Source organism: Cygnus olor, chromosome 10 (assembly GCF_009769625.2).
Source record: "Cygnus olor isolate bCygOlo1 chromosome 10, bCygOlo1.pri.v2, whole genome shotgun sequence".
NCBI classification, from domain to species: Eukaryota; Metazoa; Chordata; class Aves; order Anseriformes; family Anatidae; genus Cygnus; species Cygnus olor.
The window spans coordinates 13950351-13966474 of NC_049178.1; the positions used below are offsets into that span (position 1 = coordinate 13950351).

The window sequence follows — 16124 nt, forward strand, 5'->3', positions numbered from 1 at the left end:
CGGATTTTACATGAAGCACCAGGTTCTACCCTGGGAGCTACTGCCTCTCCCAGATGTGGTCTTAAAACCGCTTCGTTAATAATTCTTCCAAAGTAGGTTGTGCTACATCCTGAGAAATTCTTATCATTATTCTGCTGAATGCACATAAATGAGTAATTTAGTTAGTAACTTACTCCATTTGCAAATTAGCAAAAAAAAAAAAGTTTGATTTCATGACTTTCAGTTTTTCTTTCTTCCTGAAATGCTGGCACAAAGCATTTAGAATGGGATATTCATCAACACCATCATATTAATGCTACCTTAACCATGCAAACAGAATAGATAAATCCTTATCATGAAGTATGTCTCCTTCAACAATGAGCACCTTTCAAGTGAGGCAAGATTTGAAGGGAGAGAAAGTGTTTTTATTAGACCAAATGATACAGTTGAAAAATAAACAATCAAAAATAAAAAGAGAAAGAGACAGACAGACTGACAGACAAGCTTTTGTGCATACAACCCTGAATCTATTATCTTCTGAAGCAACATTTCCTAATGTGAGTCAAACAGTATTGCTTTGTTTGTAGACTGCAAACAAAACAACTCCAGCCCTGAAATAATTAACTGGCCTCTCTATCACCACTAAATTCAAGTGGTTTGCATACACAGAGCTGAGCAGTCATTCTTTGGGCTGTCTGAGAACATTTTTTTCCCAGAAGGTAGTTTGAGAATACAATGAAGCTGACCTACTGGTTTGCTGCTGCCAGGGGTGCACTCTCACTTCTTACCGTCTGTGCAAGGTAGTTCAACTTAGCTAAAAAAAATACTAAGGATAGGAATCGTTTTTCCTACTCTCATTTGTGCATGCAAACATTACAGCATTAGTAAGTCCCACGTAAGGGATCAAGGCTGCTCATGGAACAGCTTTATCTGGGATTTGACAGGGGAAAAAACAGTCATTTTGTACTGATGCTGAACAGCTTCAGCCTGGGATCTCAAAAACAAATTATCAGACACTGAAAATATAGAAAGTAAGTCTCAATCTCTTCTGCATCCCTGCTGAAGAAATATACTATTTCCCCCACATTTTCACACCAGATCCATCACATATTTATTCTCACTCTGAAAGTTTTTTCTACACCAGCAAAGCTACTGAATCCCTGTTTCTTGTGCTCTCTTCTTCCAGCATGCCTAGAAAATTTGAGAAATTCAAGTAAAAAGTTCAGTCCTCATTGTACCAAGCAACATTTTCTATCTTTATGTGATTCCATTGCTATCCCCAAAGCCCTATTTAGGTTACAAAGTCTTCACAGAAAACAGCTATTTTTAGCTCTTTACTTGAAAGGCAACTGACACATCATGGCACCGCTTCACAACTGCTCCTTAGCATTGCGCTAATGCAAACTAATAACAAAAGTAATGTATATGAAGCTCCAGCAACCAGCACTAAAGAATACTTTCCCACAGGGCTGGATATGTATAATGTGTAGTTGTAACAGTGCAGCATATATTATTGCAATATGTAAATACAATTATTTACATTCTGCAATAACTGAATTTTATTTTCTAAAGCCTCATTTTATGGCAAACATTAACACTTGTTTGGGCTTAAATACATAAAGTTCATAATTATGTAACATAAATACTGATGTGATATATGTTCAATGTACGAGCTAACTAAATCAAAATAAACAGCAGCTCAGTAACTTTAGGAAGGATTAAAACTTTATATTCATGCTAAGTACCGTTTTTTTCAACCAAACTTGTGAGAGAACCTGTCTTTCCAGAACCAATGTCCTATCTTCAGTGGAAAAATCTATCAGGACTGTAACTAAATTAATTACTTTTAATATATATATTAACACAACATGCTGATTAAAATGATTTGTTTAACTGCAAATATTTTGTCACAATAAAGACTATGTCAGCCTCAAGTAATGCAACAATTCTGATAATATTTGAGAGCTCACAGACAGATATATTGTACAGCAAACCAGATGCTATTCTTATATTGGATGACCTAGATTGCATCCCCCCCATGCAACAGATCCAGAACAATTACACTGCAGCTTAGGGTGTTATCAAATCTTTGAAGGAGCATCTGGTCCAACTAATGTTTTCTCTACTCATTAAGAAAGGAACAAGTCACGGTCACTCACAAAACAGCACAATGCAATGCCTCAGCAGCAAAGAATGACCACTAACTTTATATAGTGGTGAAACTGACAGAAAAAAAAAATCCTACATTTCTGAGTTTTATATATACTCTATCCCCTATAATCAGAATACTTTGTGGTGGAAGACAGCAGACCTCTATGGAATAGAGTAATACCAAATAGTCCAGCAGCACTTAATATATAACAGCTGAACAGTGAGGGTTTTTTTTGTTGTTGTTTTTGTTTTTTTTTTTTTAAGTGGAACACCCTTTTTATAATCAATCCTAGATTTTTTTTTTTATAAAGCATTTATTCTAATTTATTATATGCGCATATGTGTGTGCTTATTGAAGGTGCTGCACTGTCTACCATGAATTACTATAAAATTGCTTAGTCCTGATAGCCCTCAGCTCATCATTCCCGGATGGAAAGCATGTTTTTTTTTTTTTCTTTTAATAACCAATTCAATAAACTGTTGAAAAATGCTTTGTATAATATAGTATTGCCATAGATCTGATGTTTGTCTCTGTCATTATTGCATTCAATCAATTTACAAATGTTGCTGTGTTCCTGTTGTGCTAGTTCTCCTTATGGCATCCTAAACAGAAATCCAAAGATCAATACCCTGTCTGCTGAAAAAAAAAAAAAAAAAAAAGTAGGACATAACAAATGAATAATTTTATTTACAAAAAAAAAGTTCTAGTTCCCAAATGGATTCTACTAATGTTCAAATTCATTTTTCATGTTTAACACCAGATGAAAGCAAGTATCCTGCACAATACAGTGAGAAAGTGATAAAAAACACAGTTCATATTTATTGAAGATGTGAGCAAAACCATGTAAAGCCATGGCGTATGGCTAGGAAAACATCAATAAAATGGTAGGTCATTCACAAAGTATTTGTAACCATATTAAAGAGCACAAAAGTCCACGTCAAAGAGCAGATGGATTTTCTTAAAAACACACTACAGTTCCGCTGTGAACTATGGAAGCAGCAAGACTGTGAATGAAATGAACTGAGAAGACAAGCAGAAACATAGCTCTTAGAGCTGACTCAGTTCTTGCCTTGTGCATTCTGAGCGAAGGAAGGGCTGCATCCGGTGACTATCAACACCCCTGGCACTATTGCAGCTAGTGAATAGCTACCTTCTTTAACACAACTAGTTCAAGACAGCAACAGACTACTTTCACAATCTCTCTTCACAAAGCAGCAAGTTAACAGCACTTACAGGAAACAGGGACTCTACTTTTCATGGAAAATGGTATTTGTACCTGTTTGGTACAAATTTTGTGCATTACCTTGCTGGGAAATGCGCAGTGTGTGGCTCACCTCCTCCCTGTTCCCAAACTGACTGCTAACATTTTCACTGCATACAGTATTCCCATCTAGACTCTGTAAGAATCCACAAGGATTGCTGAAACAATATTGCAGCATTTCTGTACAAAACGGGGGGGGGGGGGGGGGCACACACTAATTCTACACACTGACCATGCATAGTTCTCCGTCTCAGTTTGGTTCTGCCAAAAGAAGTGAATGAGTTTGCTACTAGCGTCAACCAAATGAGCACATTTTTGCTTGGACAGCAGAGATTCCAGTTTAACGTCACATACCACCTGCTCCATACTAAGGTACCAGCTACTTCTTATTCCACAATCTGCAATAACCACTACATCTTCCCTCAAGGGGTTCCAGTTGCAAAAAAGTTCATCACCCATTAGACAGAAGTCTAATGCTGAGTCAGATAAGGTGTTCTCTCTGGGATCAGGACCACTCTTCCCTTTCCAGGAATACTATGTTCTTGCTATTCCTACTCTTGGTTACTACAAGCACAGTTTGACTTTCAAGTGTCAAGCTGAATTCACAGGACCGACAGACAGAAATAAACAAAACAAAACTTTTAATGTGTTAACTGAGAAAACATGCTTTAGGATTGCTCAAATCACAAAACAGTGATTTCCACGAGACCATTTTTACTGAAATTTCTCAGACCACAGCTGTATGTTAAAACTATTGTAACAAATTCACAACTCCAATCCTACGTTCTGCTTCAAGACGGAATTTCAGCCTTACAAGTTAATTAAAGACACCACCTGGAGTGAGCTGGCTTTCAAACTGATTTCCTTCGTCTCTCTAATTCACATGCATTAATATTTTATTTTCTACGGGAGGAAAAAAAAAAAAAAAAAAAAAAAGAATGTCATAAGTGTGCCAAAGACAAGGCAGATAAAATTATTGCAATAAAACAAAGAAAATACACTTGTTACTGCCAGGTCTCGAGACAAATGCTGCATTATACAGACATTTTAAAAGCTTACAACTGCAAATTGCTCTATTTTACATACTGTGTTCCAGCCTTTGCATTAAGATCTTTTCTAATTTTTTTCTTAGTGTAACGAGAGAGGGAAAGTGTTGGAGTTTTATTACCTGAACATTTATTCAACAGAGAAAAAAGACTATATTATATATTACAACACATGAGCTATTAAAACAATGTGACACTATAAAATATGCTGCAATACTCATTACAGGGATAACAAAGCTAAACCTGAGCAAATAAATGTATCTGCCAAACAGTCAGCAATAACTATGCAACTAGAGTTTATAATCTTTAATTATTTAAGAAGGAAAGAAGCTTGTAATAATTAAGTTTTATAGGCTCCTTAAACTGTCACTTCTAGATGCTAACAAAACTTTAAAACAACTCTCTTTCATCTGAAATACCTCTTCATTGTTTAATAACAGATGCGGTTGTTCACTTAACTAACCAACAGAATTGTTAACTATTGTTTTAAAAACTTCCACATACAGAAAACATTTTGTTTACTCTCTGACGTGGACAATGCATAAACCTACATACTGGTCAAGAATTTACAGGCTCTTCAACTCACAATGACTAACGTGATAGTGTCTTTAGATATCTTTGAACATATTTTGACATATTTTGCCTAAAAATATGATGACTGTAAACCACGTTGATTTACATCAGATAACTTAGAAACTTTTACTGGAGAAGAATAATTAGTTTAATTCATTGAAACGTATTGGTGAGATAGTAATGTGTTTAGTTTCTATAAAGTCTGTGCATATTTGTCAGACATTTATAACCAAATGATCTGACTTCTGGAATGAATAGAAACATTCAAAACAGGTACACCAAGAAGTTCTACATTGAACAATTATAATATACAGAAGTAATGAGAGGAGAGGGACATTCAAAATTTCAGAGGAATAAAATACATTTAAAAATGATTTTAAAAGCTACTAAATTTAAAATCATATATTAAGTTATGAGAAACAACAGAAAAGTACAGAAAAAGAAGAAAGCTTTCAATGAACTCCAGACTTTTTTTTTTTTTTTCTCCCAACATGCATTCAGCCATTTCTTAATAGTTCCTACTAAAATTTTACCATAAGCCTCTGTGGAAATGATCAGTCTTGAGTATTTCTGAAAAGTTCAACCTCCAGCCACTGAAATCAGCACAAAGTTACACAGCACCAGAGTTCTGACTATGAAATATTACACAACATTATAAAATAAACTAACTAAATAAATGCATTTAGCATCTTGCACAATCAAGTTCCTTTAAAGTTTCTAGAAACTAAGTTTTGCTTACAACATGGGGATTCATTTTTCCTCAGGAAGCATGTTTGCTATACAGATGGTTTATTTAATCCATTCCTACCTAAATTAATCAAAGCAATCTGTTCCCCCCCAAAAAATAATAGTCTTCATAGAGAATTCTGCTGCCATTTGACAAATTGTGTACATTTAGCTACAAGAAGTTGAAAATCCTCCATAAAGAAGTTACCACATCTAAAAATAAGTGACGTTATTAAAAGGGAAGCAGGATGTGTTATTTAGCATAATATGAAATTTAAACAGTACCCTCTCAGATACGCTTTAAAATGCTTTTAGTAGCACCTGGTTGTTTATACATCATCTGTGGTGAAAAGGTCAATAGAAATTCACCTGTAAGGTCACAGTTGCTAAGCAACCCTTTTCGGCAGTTCTGCAACACCAATCAAGCGTATTACGTTCCACCGCCTGGTTTCAGAATAAATCCGTGCAGATCCTACCTGGCCTTTGGAGCACACCAACCTTCCTCAGCTTCTCCACAGAGCACAGGCACCCATGGCCAAGGCACTGCTCAAAAGGATACGGCCTGGGACCACCGGCTTGCGGTTCACAAGAGCAAAGGAGAGCTCAGTCTTCAGGAAGACCACGGAGGGCTTGATGATGTGCTGCCCGAATCTCAGCATGATGAATGTTAATCTCTGGGCTCTGAAAGAGACAACAGTTAAGATAATTATGAGACTGACTTTGTTTTTCTTAGCAACAGAAATAAGACAGCCAGGTTGTCTGGGTTGCTTCTGAAAGAAAGTGCCTCCTGGGCTCACCAAGGTATCACCAACCTTTCCAAAAATATCACTCATGTGGAGGGGTGACTTCTTTCCAAAGCATGATTTTTACATTGATTTCTAAAACCAATCATCTTGGTTGGGCTACAAAATTTGGGACAGAGAGTTAATTTCTTCCTCCCATTTTCATGCCTTGTGTATTATATACATTTTGAGTCATATGTGCTTAGAAATGCACAAATAATATTTCACATGCCCTTTGTGAATCAATGCACACAGAGGCTTCCAAAATAAAGAAACTACGTTTTCTAAATCAACCTGTCCACTAAATACCTCAACTGAAGAAATACCAGTGAACTAAGAAAAACAAATTAGTTGGTCATTTTCTGTCCATGCTTTCCAATTTGAGCAACTGACATGAAGATCAATAGCTGTATGCAACGTTTTCTCTTAAACAGAGAACCAAAGATTCCCACTTTCATTCACTAAAATTTTCTCGTCTTTTGGAGAGAATGAAAATCCTGCTTAAATAACTAAAGCACAATCCTAACAGTATCTATTTTAGGTCTTTAAGCCCTGAATTATTTAACGTATTTAATTCAATCAGAAATATCCAAGATGCTGCAGAGTAAAATATGAAGTTATGAAAAATTTCATGTGACACAATACTTCAGACACATCAAAAGCATTACAATAGTATTACCTTGCTTGAACCAAGTGACTCATCAAAAAATTCAGTTTTATAAGTTACTTTGATGGAGGAAAAGACACTATTAGAGTCAAATGAGGTCTTTTGCTGCAGTTTTTTTCTTGCAAGCCTACGGTGTTTAGTAAGACTCAATCGCCTGGATACATACATTTCAAGTCCTTGGCAGGGATTCCATTTTCACGTGGTTCTTGATCTAAATGTTTTCTTGTAATTTAGTGTCCCACTCCTTCTATCTGCTCAAGCAAAAGGTACAGGTACATACACCAAACCCATCAAAGTGCACGCACTTTGAAAGTGTATTTGGGAAGTGAAACATACTTGTTCTTGGAAGGAAGACCCAGCTTTTTCAGCTGATTCCACAGAAGTACTCAACTAAATTATATACTTGTTATTTATACTAAATACTTAAATATCCTACTACATTAATATCCTGTGGTGGTTTTACTCGGGTGGGCAGCAATCTAACTAACTAACTAACTATCTAGAGAAGAGAGAAACAAAGGAAAGAAACCAAAAACATCTTTCCCCCACCCACCCTCCTTCCACCTCCTCCTCCTGACCGGCGCAGGGGAATGGGGGAATTGGGGTTGTGGTCAGTCTACAGCGCTTCATCTCTGCCGCTCCTTCTTGGTCACTCTCATCCCCTGTGCTGTGGGGTCCCTCCCATGGGATGCCATCCTCCCTGAACTGATCCTGCTTGGGCTTCCAACAGGCAGCAGCTCTTCAAGAACTGCTCCAGATATGGGTCTGTACCACGGGGTCCATCCATCAGGAGCAAACTGCTCCAACCTGGGTCCCCCACGGGCAGTAGCTCCTGCCAGGTCACCTGCTCCTGTGTGGGCTCCTCTCCACAGGCTACACGTCTGGCCTGGGGCCTGCTCCAGCAGTGGCCCTCCACAGGCCACAGCCTCCGTCAGTACAGGTCCACCTGCTGCACCGTGGTCTCCTCCATGGGCTGCAGCATGGAACCCTGCTCCACTGTGGTACTCCATGGGCTGCAGGTGGACAACCTGCTTCACCATGGTCCTTACCACAGGCTGCCAGAGACTTCTGCTCCAGCACCTGGAGCATCACTCCCCCTCCTTCTTCACTGACCTTGGCGCCTGCAAGGTTGTTTCTCACTCCTCTCACTCTCCCAGCTGCTGTGAAGCAGTGTTTTGTTGTTGTTTGGTTTGTTTGTTTTTGTTTTGTTTTCTTTCCCTTTCTTAAATGTGCTCTCACAGAGGTGCAAACAACATCACTTATTGGCTCGGCTCTGGTCAGCAGTGGGGCCCTTATCTAACATGGGGCAGCTTCTAGATTCTTCTCACAGAAGCCACTTCCATGGCCCCCTGCTACCAAAACCTTGCCACATAAACCCACTACATATCTGTACAATAAAAATGTATTTCCCTCTCCCTCTGTAACTCTGAGGATTAGGAATTGTATTTGTATTTAATAGTGGACAACTAATTAGACCTTAAGGCCTCTATTTAACACCTCCACTCAAAAGATGTTAAATTCATGGGAAATCTTAAGTGTTCAATATCTCAAAATGGAAACAACTAGTACCACAAGGGATTAGGTAGAATGTACCACTATGATGGAATGGAGCCCAAATTCCAAAACTGACATTTGGGTTTACCTGAAGTCAAATGATGCATTGCCAGCAGCTGGTACTGCTCCAGCAGCCAACCTGTGCCAGGCAGGGAAGAGGCAGAGTTTCCTTCTTCCTACTCTGGGCCTACAAAGACCGGTCACCACTGGAAACCAAGGCCGTGATTATGCAGCTCTCCACATTGTCACAGGCAGTTTGTGCAGCCTGAAGTGATCATGTGGAGGTTATGTCTGCAATACAGAGCAAAACTGTAAAGGAAAAAAGTCTCTTCAGGGCCTATCAGATACTGACCATAATTTCAAAGCTGTATTAGAAGAAATACATATCCAAAGGTAATATTTTAAATATATATATATATATTAAAAAAAGTATACTTCTTTATTTTTGGAGAGATATTCAAAAAAGATTTTGTCAACTGAGCTGACAACTTGCATAAATACACTCAACACATTTGCCAAAATAAACATACGCAGCACTATTTGGCATAGAGTTTGGGTCACCACTGCTCTTTTTCTAATCTTAATGAATACTTCCAATTCTTTAAAAGCAATAAAAATGCATTTTCTGAAAATTCTAGATGGATCCACACACAGTAACCACAGCCTGCAGAATTTAGATCAACCATAACACATGTTCTTGATATACCTACTGCATGCATCCAGGAAGGGTGAGTGCAATAAAAACACTGGCCTCACACCTCCCTAAGCAAGAGTCTGAAAAGTCGGGTTACAGCACAACTGGGCTGACCCAGAACCTAGAGCTGAAATAATTATTAGAACATTTTAAAATGTCATGCATAAAATTAATGTATTAAATGCATTTATATTTGCTTACACTATAATAATATACCTGGTTAGTGTATTTCTTTCTCTTGATTCAGACTAAACAAATACCGTATGTGTTTCAAATGTGGAATGGTTTTATTGGTTGCACTATGTAATACTGCAGACCCCAGTGCTCTCCTCTCCAATTATTAAAGGGGATTATGATTTTTTCTTAAACAATTATTCATTATCTATTAGGTATTACTTAAGCTGTTTTGTGCCCTAGTGATCCTTTGTATTTTTTCCGTAAAGCCTGGTCATCTATGCTTAGTACCAATACAAATGCTAAAAAAAAACATTAGGGAAGTGTGTAACGGTTGTAACTGAAAAACCCATGGCTGTGTAGCAGCACGCTGCAGCAAGGCTGGAATATTCCAGAGTGCAGTGAGGCAGGAAACTGCTACCAGCAGAGCAGGTTCTCAGTCATCCGAATTCTACCTGCTTATTGCTTGAATGACCTGTAAACAAGCAGAAATTGATACAGTACAGGTGTATGCATGCAGGTCATGAGATGCAAATAGTGTGTGCACAAGGCTTCCCAGCTGATTGGAATCACCTCACTAAGTCTGTTCCCCTGGGGATTTCCATTTTTCACATAATGAGAAGGTCATTGCCAGCTAAAACCATAATCTAAATATAATTTGTGAAAGATGTTTCTTCTTTAATGATAGTCTTTCTAATCCCAGTAATAAGGAGGACAATTAGGTAGTAATGTTAGAAAATGAAAGAAATCCATTTCTAACAAAAGAAAATTTTGGCTCAGTTTAACATAGCTTCTATTGTGACTATTCAGATGGAAAGTGTATTTACTCTTCTTCATATTGCGTGTATATATTACATTGCCTTTTTCATCTCCCTCATTTTCCTAATTAAATTTCCTTCAAGCTGTGTTCCTGTAGTTGTAGGTGGGAATATAGTGTTAAAGGCTAATATAGCAAGTGGACTAATTTTACATCCACAACAGATCTCAAATCTGTGTATCTTCTACTAGAGGGGAAGAAACAAACAAACAAACAAACAAAACCAAACCAAAACAAACCCTTACATTGGCACTCTACACTACACCCTGAAAAATAAGAGTGCTAAAATTAAGAAAAATGTTGAGATGCACTGACATATTTTCAAATATTACTAGTTTGGTAAAATTTCAAGAACGGTCATATTATATTTGCCCAGCCTCTACAAACGCTACTCATACATTTAATGTAATTTTGAGAAGATATCTAAACGTAGGTGTCAATTCTCCCAATGTATTTGGTTTGGGGGGCTGGGGGTTTAGTTTTGTGTTTTATTTTTTTAGATCATAGAATGGTTTGAGTTAGAAGGGACCTTTAAAGATCACCTAGTTCAAACACCCTGCTATGATACCTTCTACTAGATCAGTTTTCTTGAGGTCCAATCCAACCTAGCCTCGAAATAGTAGAGGGTGTAGAAATGTTGGTGTCAAATACACAAAATAGATGTATACTTGTCACATGGCATCGCCATAAGTTAAAAACCAACAGCCTGGAATAGCTTTGGAAATGACTTTCTTTGTAGTGCCCATAAGGAATGATGGCACTAATTCTTTAGGCTATCTTCCTTCCTCTACAGACCTCCCACCTGGATGCTTACTCAAGGCACTGCTGGTACTCCATAACGCCCTTTTATTTTATCATACAGTTAATTGTCCTTAGCTAGGAGGTGTTGAGGTCACCACCTGCTGGGAACCAAGCTCAAGGCTTGTGCTGAACACTTGCATTAGCAGTGTTCTAGAGAAGCTACAAATTTGCTTGTAAGGACAGAACATAAGATAATGCAAAATGGCTGCTCACTTAAAATGTGTATATTGAAAAAAGCCAATTATAATACCATTATCTCTCTGTTCTAATGTATATGAATATTTCAGAAACAAGGTGAGGAGTATTTTTTAATTTAAAGTTTTCCATTTTACTATATTAATGTCACGTGTTCATTAATTTTGACAATCCTTATTCTGCTACTCAATTTCAATGTTAAAACACAGCAAAATGGCAAAACTAGTTGTTGTTTAAAAAAAAGTCTTACATAAGTCATTTTGGTTTTGTGTGAGTGTTTTTTTTTTTCTTAATCTACAAGATAAGACAACTTATGTAACACAATGTGGTTAAATGATGCATATCATCTACAGTTAATGATGCTTGTGGCTAACTTCAGATTTTCCTATGGCATTTCCTAAGTTGCCCTTTATCCCCCACAATTATATCCTTAATGTATATTTGGAATTTTTCCCTCTAAAAGGTGTGATTGTGTGGAGAGAGATATTTCTACTTAGACATCTGAATTCTTCATCACATTCAACGAATGTCATACAATGAAGAATTGCCCTGCATGCTATCTCCTCTCTTGTCGTGCTTTACCGTTTTTTAAATTGTTCCCTCCCATTGTTGCTACTTTGTGAAGATGAAATCCACACAGTTCAGACTATTACTTGTTTAACCCAAGCACATAGCAATGAATTTTCTTGTTCCTAGTAGTGAGAATTTGCCACTTTGATCAAAGAGTACTTAAAAACACTAATTTAAAAAAAAATGTTATTCTAAAATTACTCATTTTTTCTACTATCCCTTTGTCCCTACAGTGGCTACATCTCAGCATCCTCCACTCCTACCCTTGTACAAGATTTAACTATATATTTTGAATTCTTCCAATTCCAGAAAAAGGCCTCTAATTAAAATAAAACAACGAAAAAAGACTATGTCTCTGCCAGACAAAATATAGTATCCCATTGCTATTTCTGTTCTGAAAAAAAGCCAAGAATTATTATAAAACTAGGAAAGGTGCTCAAGCATCTGACAGCCAAAGCTTAGTTTCTCTCAATGGGGTTAGTATTTAATGCTCTACATGGCATTGAAGGGAGAAGCTTGTGTAGATTGTTTTCCATTTTCACCACCCACAGAAGCTACTGAACAGAAAGCCCATTAAATGTGATGCATGCAACAAGTCCTGGCAGTGTTGACAGGGAGTGATTTCTTACATCATACACAGATTATGATGGACTTGAATCCGCTACAAGTGGCTTCACCTGCTTAATCTAGCAGCAAAGAAAACATCAAAATTATTACTATTTAAACATCGTATTGTTTTCTTAGCATAGTCGAACAAGCTAAATTATCTGATCCCTTTCACCCACGCTGCAGCAGTACTGTTTCTCAGCCCCCCCGGGGCTGTGTTTTTCCATTCTGCTCTCACACTGTTGTCCTCACAGTCTTGTACCTGTAAGCTCCAGTACTGCTGCTACAGCAGATTTGCCTGGGGAGTGACCATGACAAGAATGGCCCCTTTCTCCTCTTCTTCTCCAACTGCTTATCTGTAGCTCTTGGTTTACACCAGGAGACCCAAGAACATGTCTACACAAGGTTTACTGACCAAGCAGCACCCTGCCCTGAGCACAGCACAATCCAGGTAACACTAACAGCGTCATGAACAGGAACCTGATGGAGGCATGATGAATGGATCCTGATGAAAACTACCTATTTTCTAATTATACTGATCTGACTGGGATGGGGTTAACTTTCTTCATAGTAGCTTGCATGGCACTGTGTTTTAAATTTGTGACTGAAACAATACTGATGACAGATGTTTTAGCTATAGCTGAACAAGGCTTTCTCTTTTTCTCCCATTCTGCCTACTCCTACTGAGTAGCCTGGGGGTGGGCAAGAAACTGGGAGTGGACACATTCAGGACAGATAACCTTAACTGGCCAAAGAGACATTCCATACCATGTAACATCATGCTCAGCAGAAAAAGAAGATGGAACAATTTTTCAAATTTGTTCCTCTTCAGGCATTAAACTGCTTGTCTATGGCCCACACCTCCCTCCCAGTTATCTGGTCTGTCATTCCTGTGACATTTACAGTCTTCATTAAGTAAATAAATAAATAAATAAGAAATTCAAACTTCCAGACACACACATCTTTGTTGACTGAGAAGGATACAGACACCTAAAAGGAAGTAAACAGCTCTGTAGCAACATTGTACAGCAATCACAACATTGACAAGGTAATCAACAAACACAGAATCAAGCTAGACAGCAAGAGCAATATACCACCTATAATATGTATAGAGGGCGTAAATATTTTTAAATTATGTAGAATTATTTGTCAAATTTATTACTACAACAAGCATTTTGGAATACAAATTAGGCCAACTTGTTTGTTCCTTATAATTCAGGTAACGAGTGCAAAGTTATACACAATAAATGAAAAGATTTGTGGAGCCAAAAGAACTGTATAATCCATTAAACAAAGAAAAATGAGGTCTGAGAAGAGTCATGAAAAAGCTAAGCACGCTTTACATACTTCAACTGTCTATTTGTATATTGTGTTCATTAGAAGATGACTCATACAGCATCTAACCATCCTGAGAAAATAATTCTGGCAGTGGAAGCTCAATGTCTGTCTGTGTGATCACATAACAGCTTGATTTTTCCTTACATTAGGACATGTTTCTAAATATCACATTAAAACACCCTTGCTTTTTTGACGCCCTAGAAATACATGAAACTTTGCTTTTTCCAAACAAACATTTATTATGACTAACATGAAATAAAATTCCTGTCTTGCATTATACCGGAGCGGGTTTATGTCCATTTTATGCCAAAACACACAGCCATGAACTCAACACACAGCAATGTTCCAAGCGATAATCTTTTAAACAGAATCCCATTGCAAGACTGTTGATCTAGATCTTCACAAACTTCTTCACCAGACATTTCTACTTTTATCAGGGAAAAATATTAATACCAATCATGCCGTTTTCTAAAGCAGAAAGTTGAAAGGCAGAAAAGGAAGAATTCAAGGAAAATCTGCACACTATACAACAACTGGCAGAAATTATACTGTGAAAATCCCTTCTTCCAGGGTGGCTACCTAGGGCTACCTTACATGCTAGAGGAACAATAGAAGATTGTGACGTTTCTTGAGATACGTAAGTGTAAGGAACTCTCTACCCTAGGGAAGGTAGAGATGGGGGAAGAAGGTTGCTATTGAGACTAGCACACTGAAAAATACAAGTACAAGTTTAAGCTCATCTCTTTGGAGGCTGCAAACTAAGAGCTAACATGATGGAACAGCTAGGAGTATTCTTTTGCTATACCCTTCAGTGGAAAAAGGTGGCTTTAAAAATGCAGAGAGAAGAAAAGCTGTCATGTTTTAGCATTCTTATTTATTACTTATATAGCACTACATAAAGTCACTTTATAGGCTTTAGAAACACATACCAAGACTAAGTCTTCCCCTGAAGTGTCTTACTGTTTCCTTTGAGTGAATGTGATTTAGACATCTATAGTATTGGATAGAAGAGATGCAGTAAACAGAGTTGCAGAAGACAAGCTGCTTGGAGCTAAGTGAAAAGAGTCCATGGGGAGGAGAGAGAAATGACTCTTACCAAAATTATATGATGGTATTAAATGAAGAACAATCAGAAAGAGAGAATCAGATAAAATCTGTGCCATGGCAAAAGGCACACAACTCAGGGCCAGTACAAGAAATAGCACGAATACAAAAATCATGACAAAAGTAAGTGTGCAATGAGCAATAGATGTTGCATTGAAAGTTTCCAGTCACACTCAAGACTTTTTTTTTTTTTTTTAAACCTAAAACATCCTGCTACATGATCTCATGTGGCTCCAGGGATGGGCAAATTTAAGATAGGTCAACATGTTCACTGAGAGCATTAAAAAAATGTTACAGAGGTTTTCCCAGCAGCGTGATTTTTTTTAAAGCTTTCCAGTATGTGGTAGTAGAGCTTTAACTATACTGTATTTTTGAACGTTCATCAGAAGCAGCAAGAGACAGGAATGATGCACTGTCACAATGCACATTATGGCACTAAGAAACCAGTAGTGTCACTTCCAAAAAAACAAAATGTTGGACTCAGTACATACCTTAAAGATTGATCTACTGTATTATATTCTTTTGTCCTGGTTGTATTTTGTACTTTAAACTTTTTGATACTTACCACCAGAGAAACTGAAAGATTCCAAAAGTTTTGCTCTCTTCATGTGAAACTACTTTAACTAAAGGACTGCAGAGTCAAAGTAAATCCAGCCTTACTAAAAAGAAAATTATCAACAGAAAGAATGAAACAGCTGGGACTTCTGGAAATCCAAAAAAAGAGAAAAAGTCCACACACATAATGGCTCCAGACCACACTTTTTCCCTATGTAAAGAAAAAATATTACATGAATAATAAAATAATTAAAAAATGATTCAAATTAAATCACATTTAATTTCATTCTGAATGCAACATGTTAATATTAGAGCATGTTTTTGCCTCTGTAATACTATGGATTTGCTATATTTGGAGCAATTCTTTCAATATCCAAGTTTCTCCACAAGCATTTGATCTTACTGAGTTAATAAATGTAACACAAATATTTAAAGGAAAAGGCAGGCACTGTACTTTACCTAACAATTCCTACGGCATATAGGTTAAAAGAGTCATTTAATGAAAATGTATTTACATTTTCAGTTTTACA

The 16124-nt window shown here is 37.3% G+C and overlaps 1 protein-coding gene across 9 annotated transcripts in view; it reads right to left on the reverse strand.

The window, feature by feature from the left end:
• FHIT (fragile histidine triad diadenosine triphosphatase) overlaps nucleotides 1-16124 on the reverse strand; it is a 495922-nt gene that overhangs the window by 397691 nt on the left and 82107 nt on the right. For 8 of the 9 annotated variants that reach the window (XM_040568623.1, XM_040568622.1, XM_040568621.1 and 5 more), the window contains one exon: nucleotides 6297-6418. In XM_040568623.1, coding sequence (XP_040424557.1) covers nucleotides 6297-6396 — 100 coding nt within the window. In that variant the 5' untranslated portion in view covers nucleotides 6397-6418. Of the gene's footprint in view, nucleotides 1-6296; nucleotides 6419-15604; nucleotides 15806-16124 lie in introns of all 9 variants that reach the window. The other variant, XM_040568618.1, reaches the window with a different exon arrangement.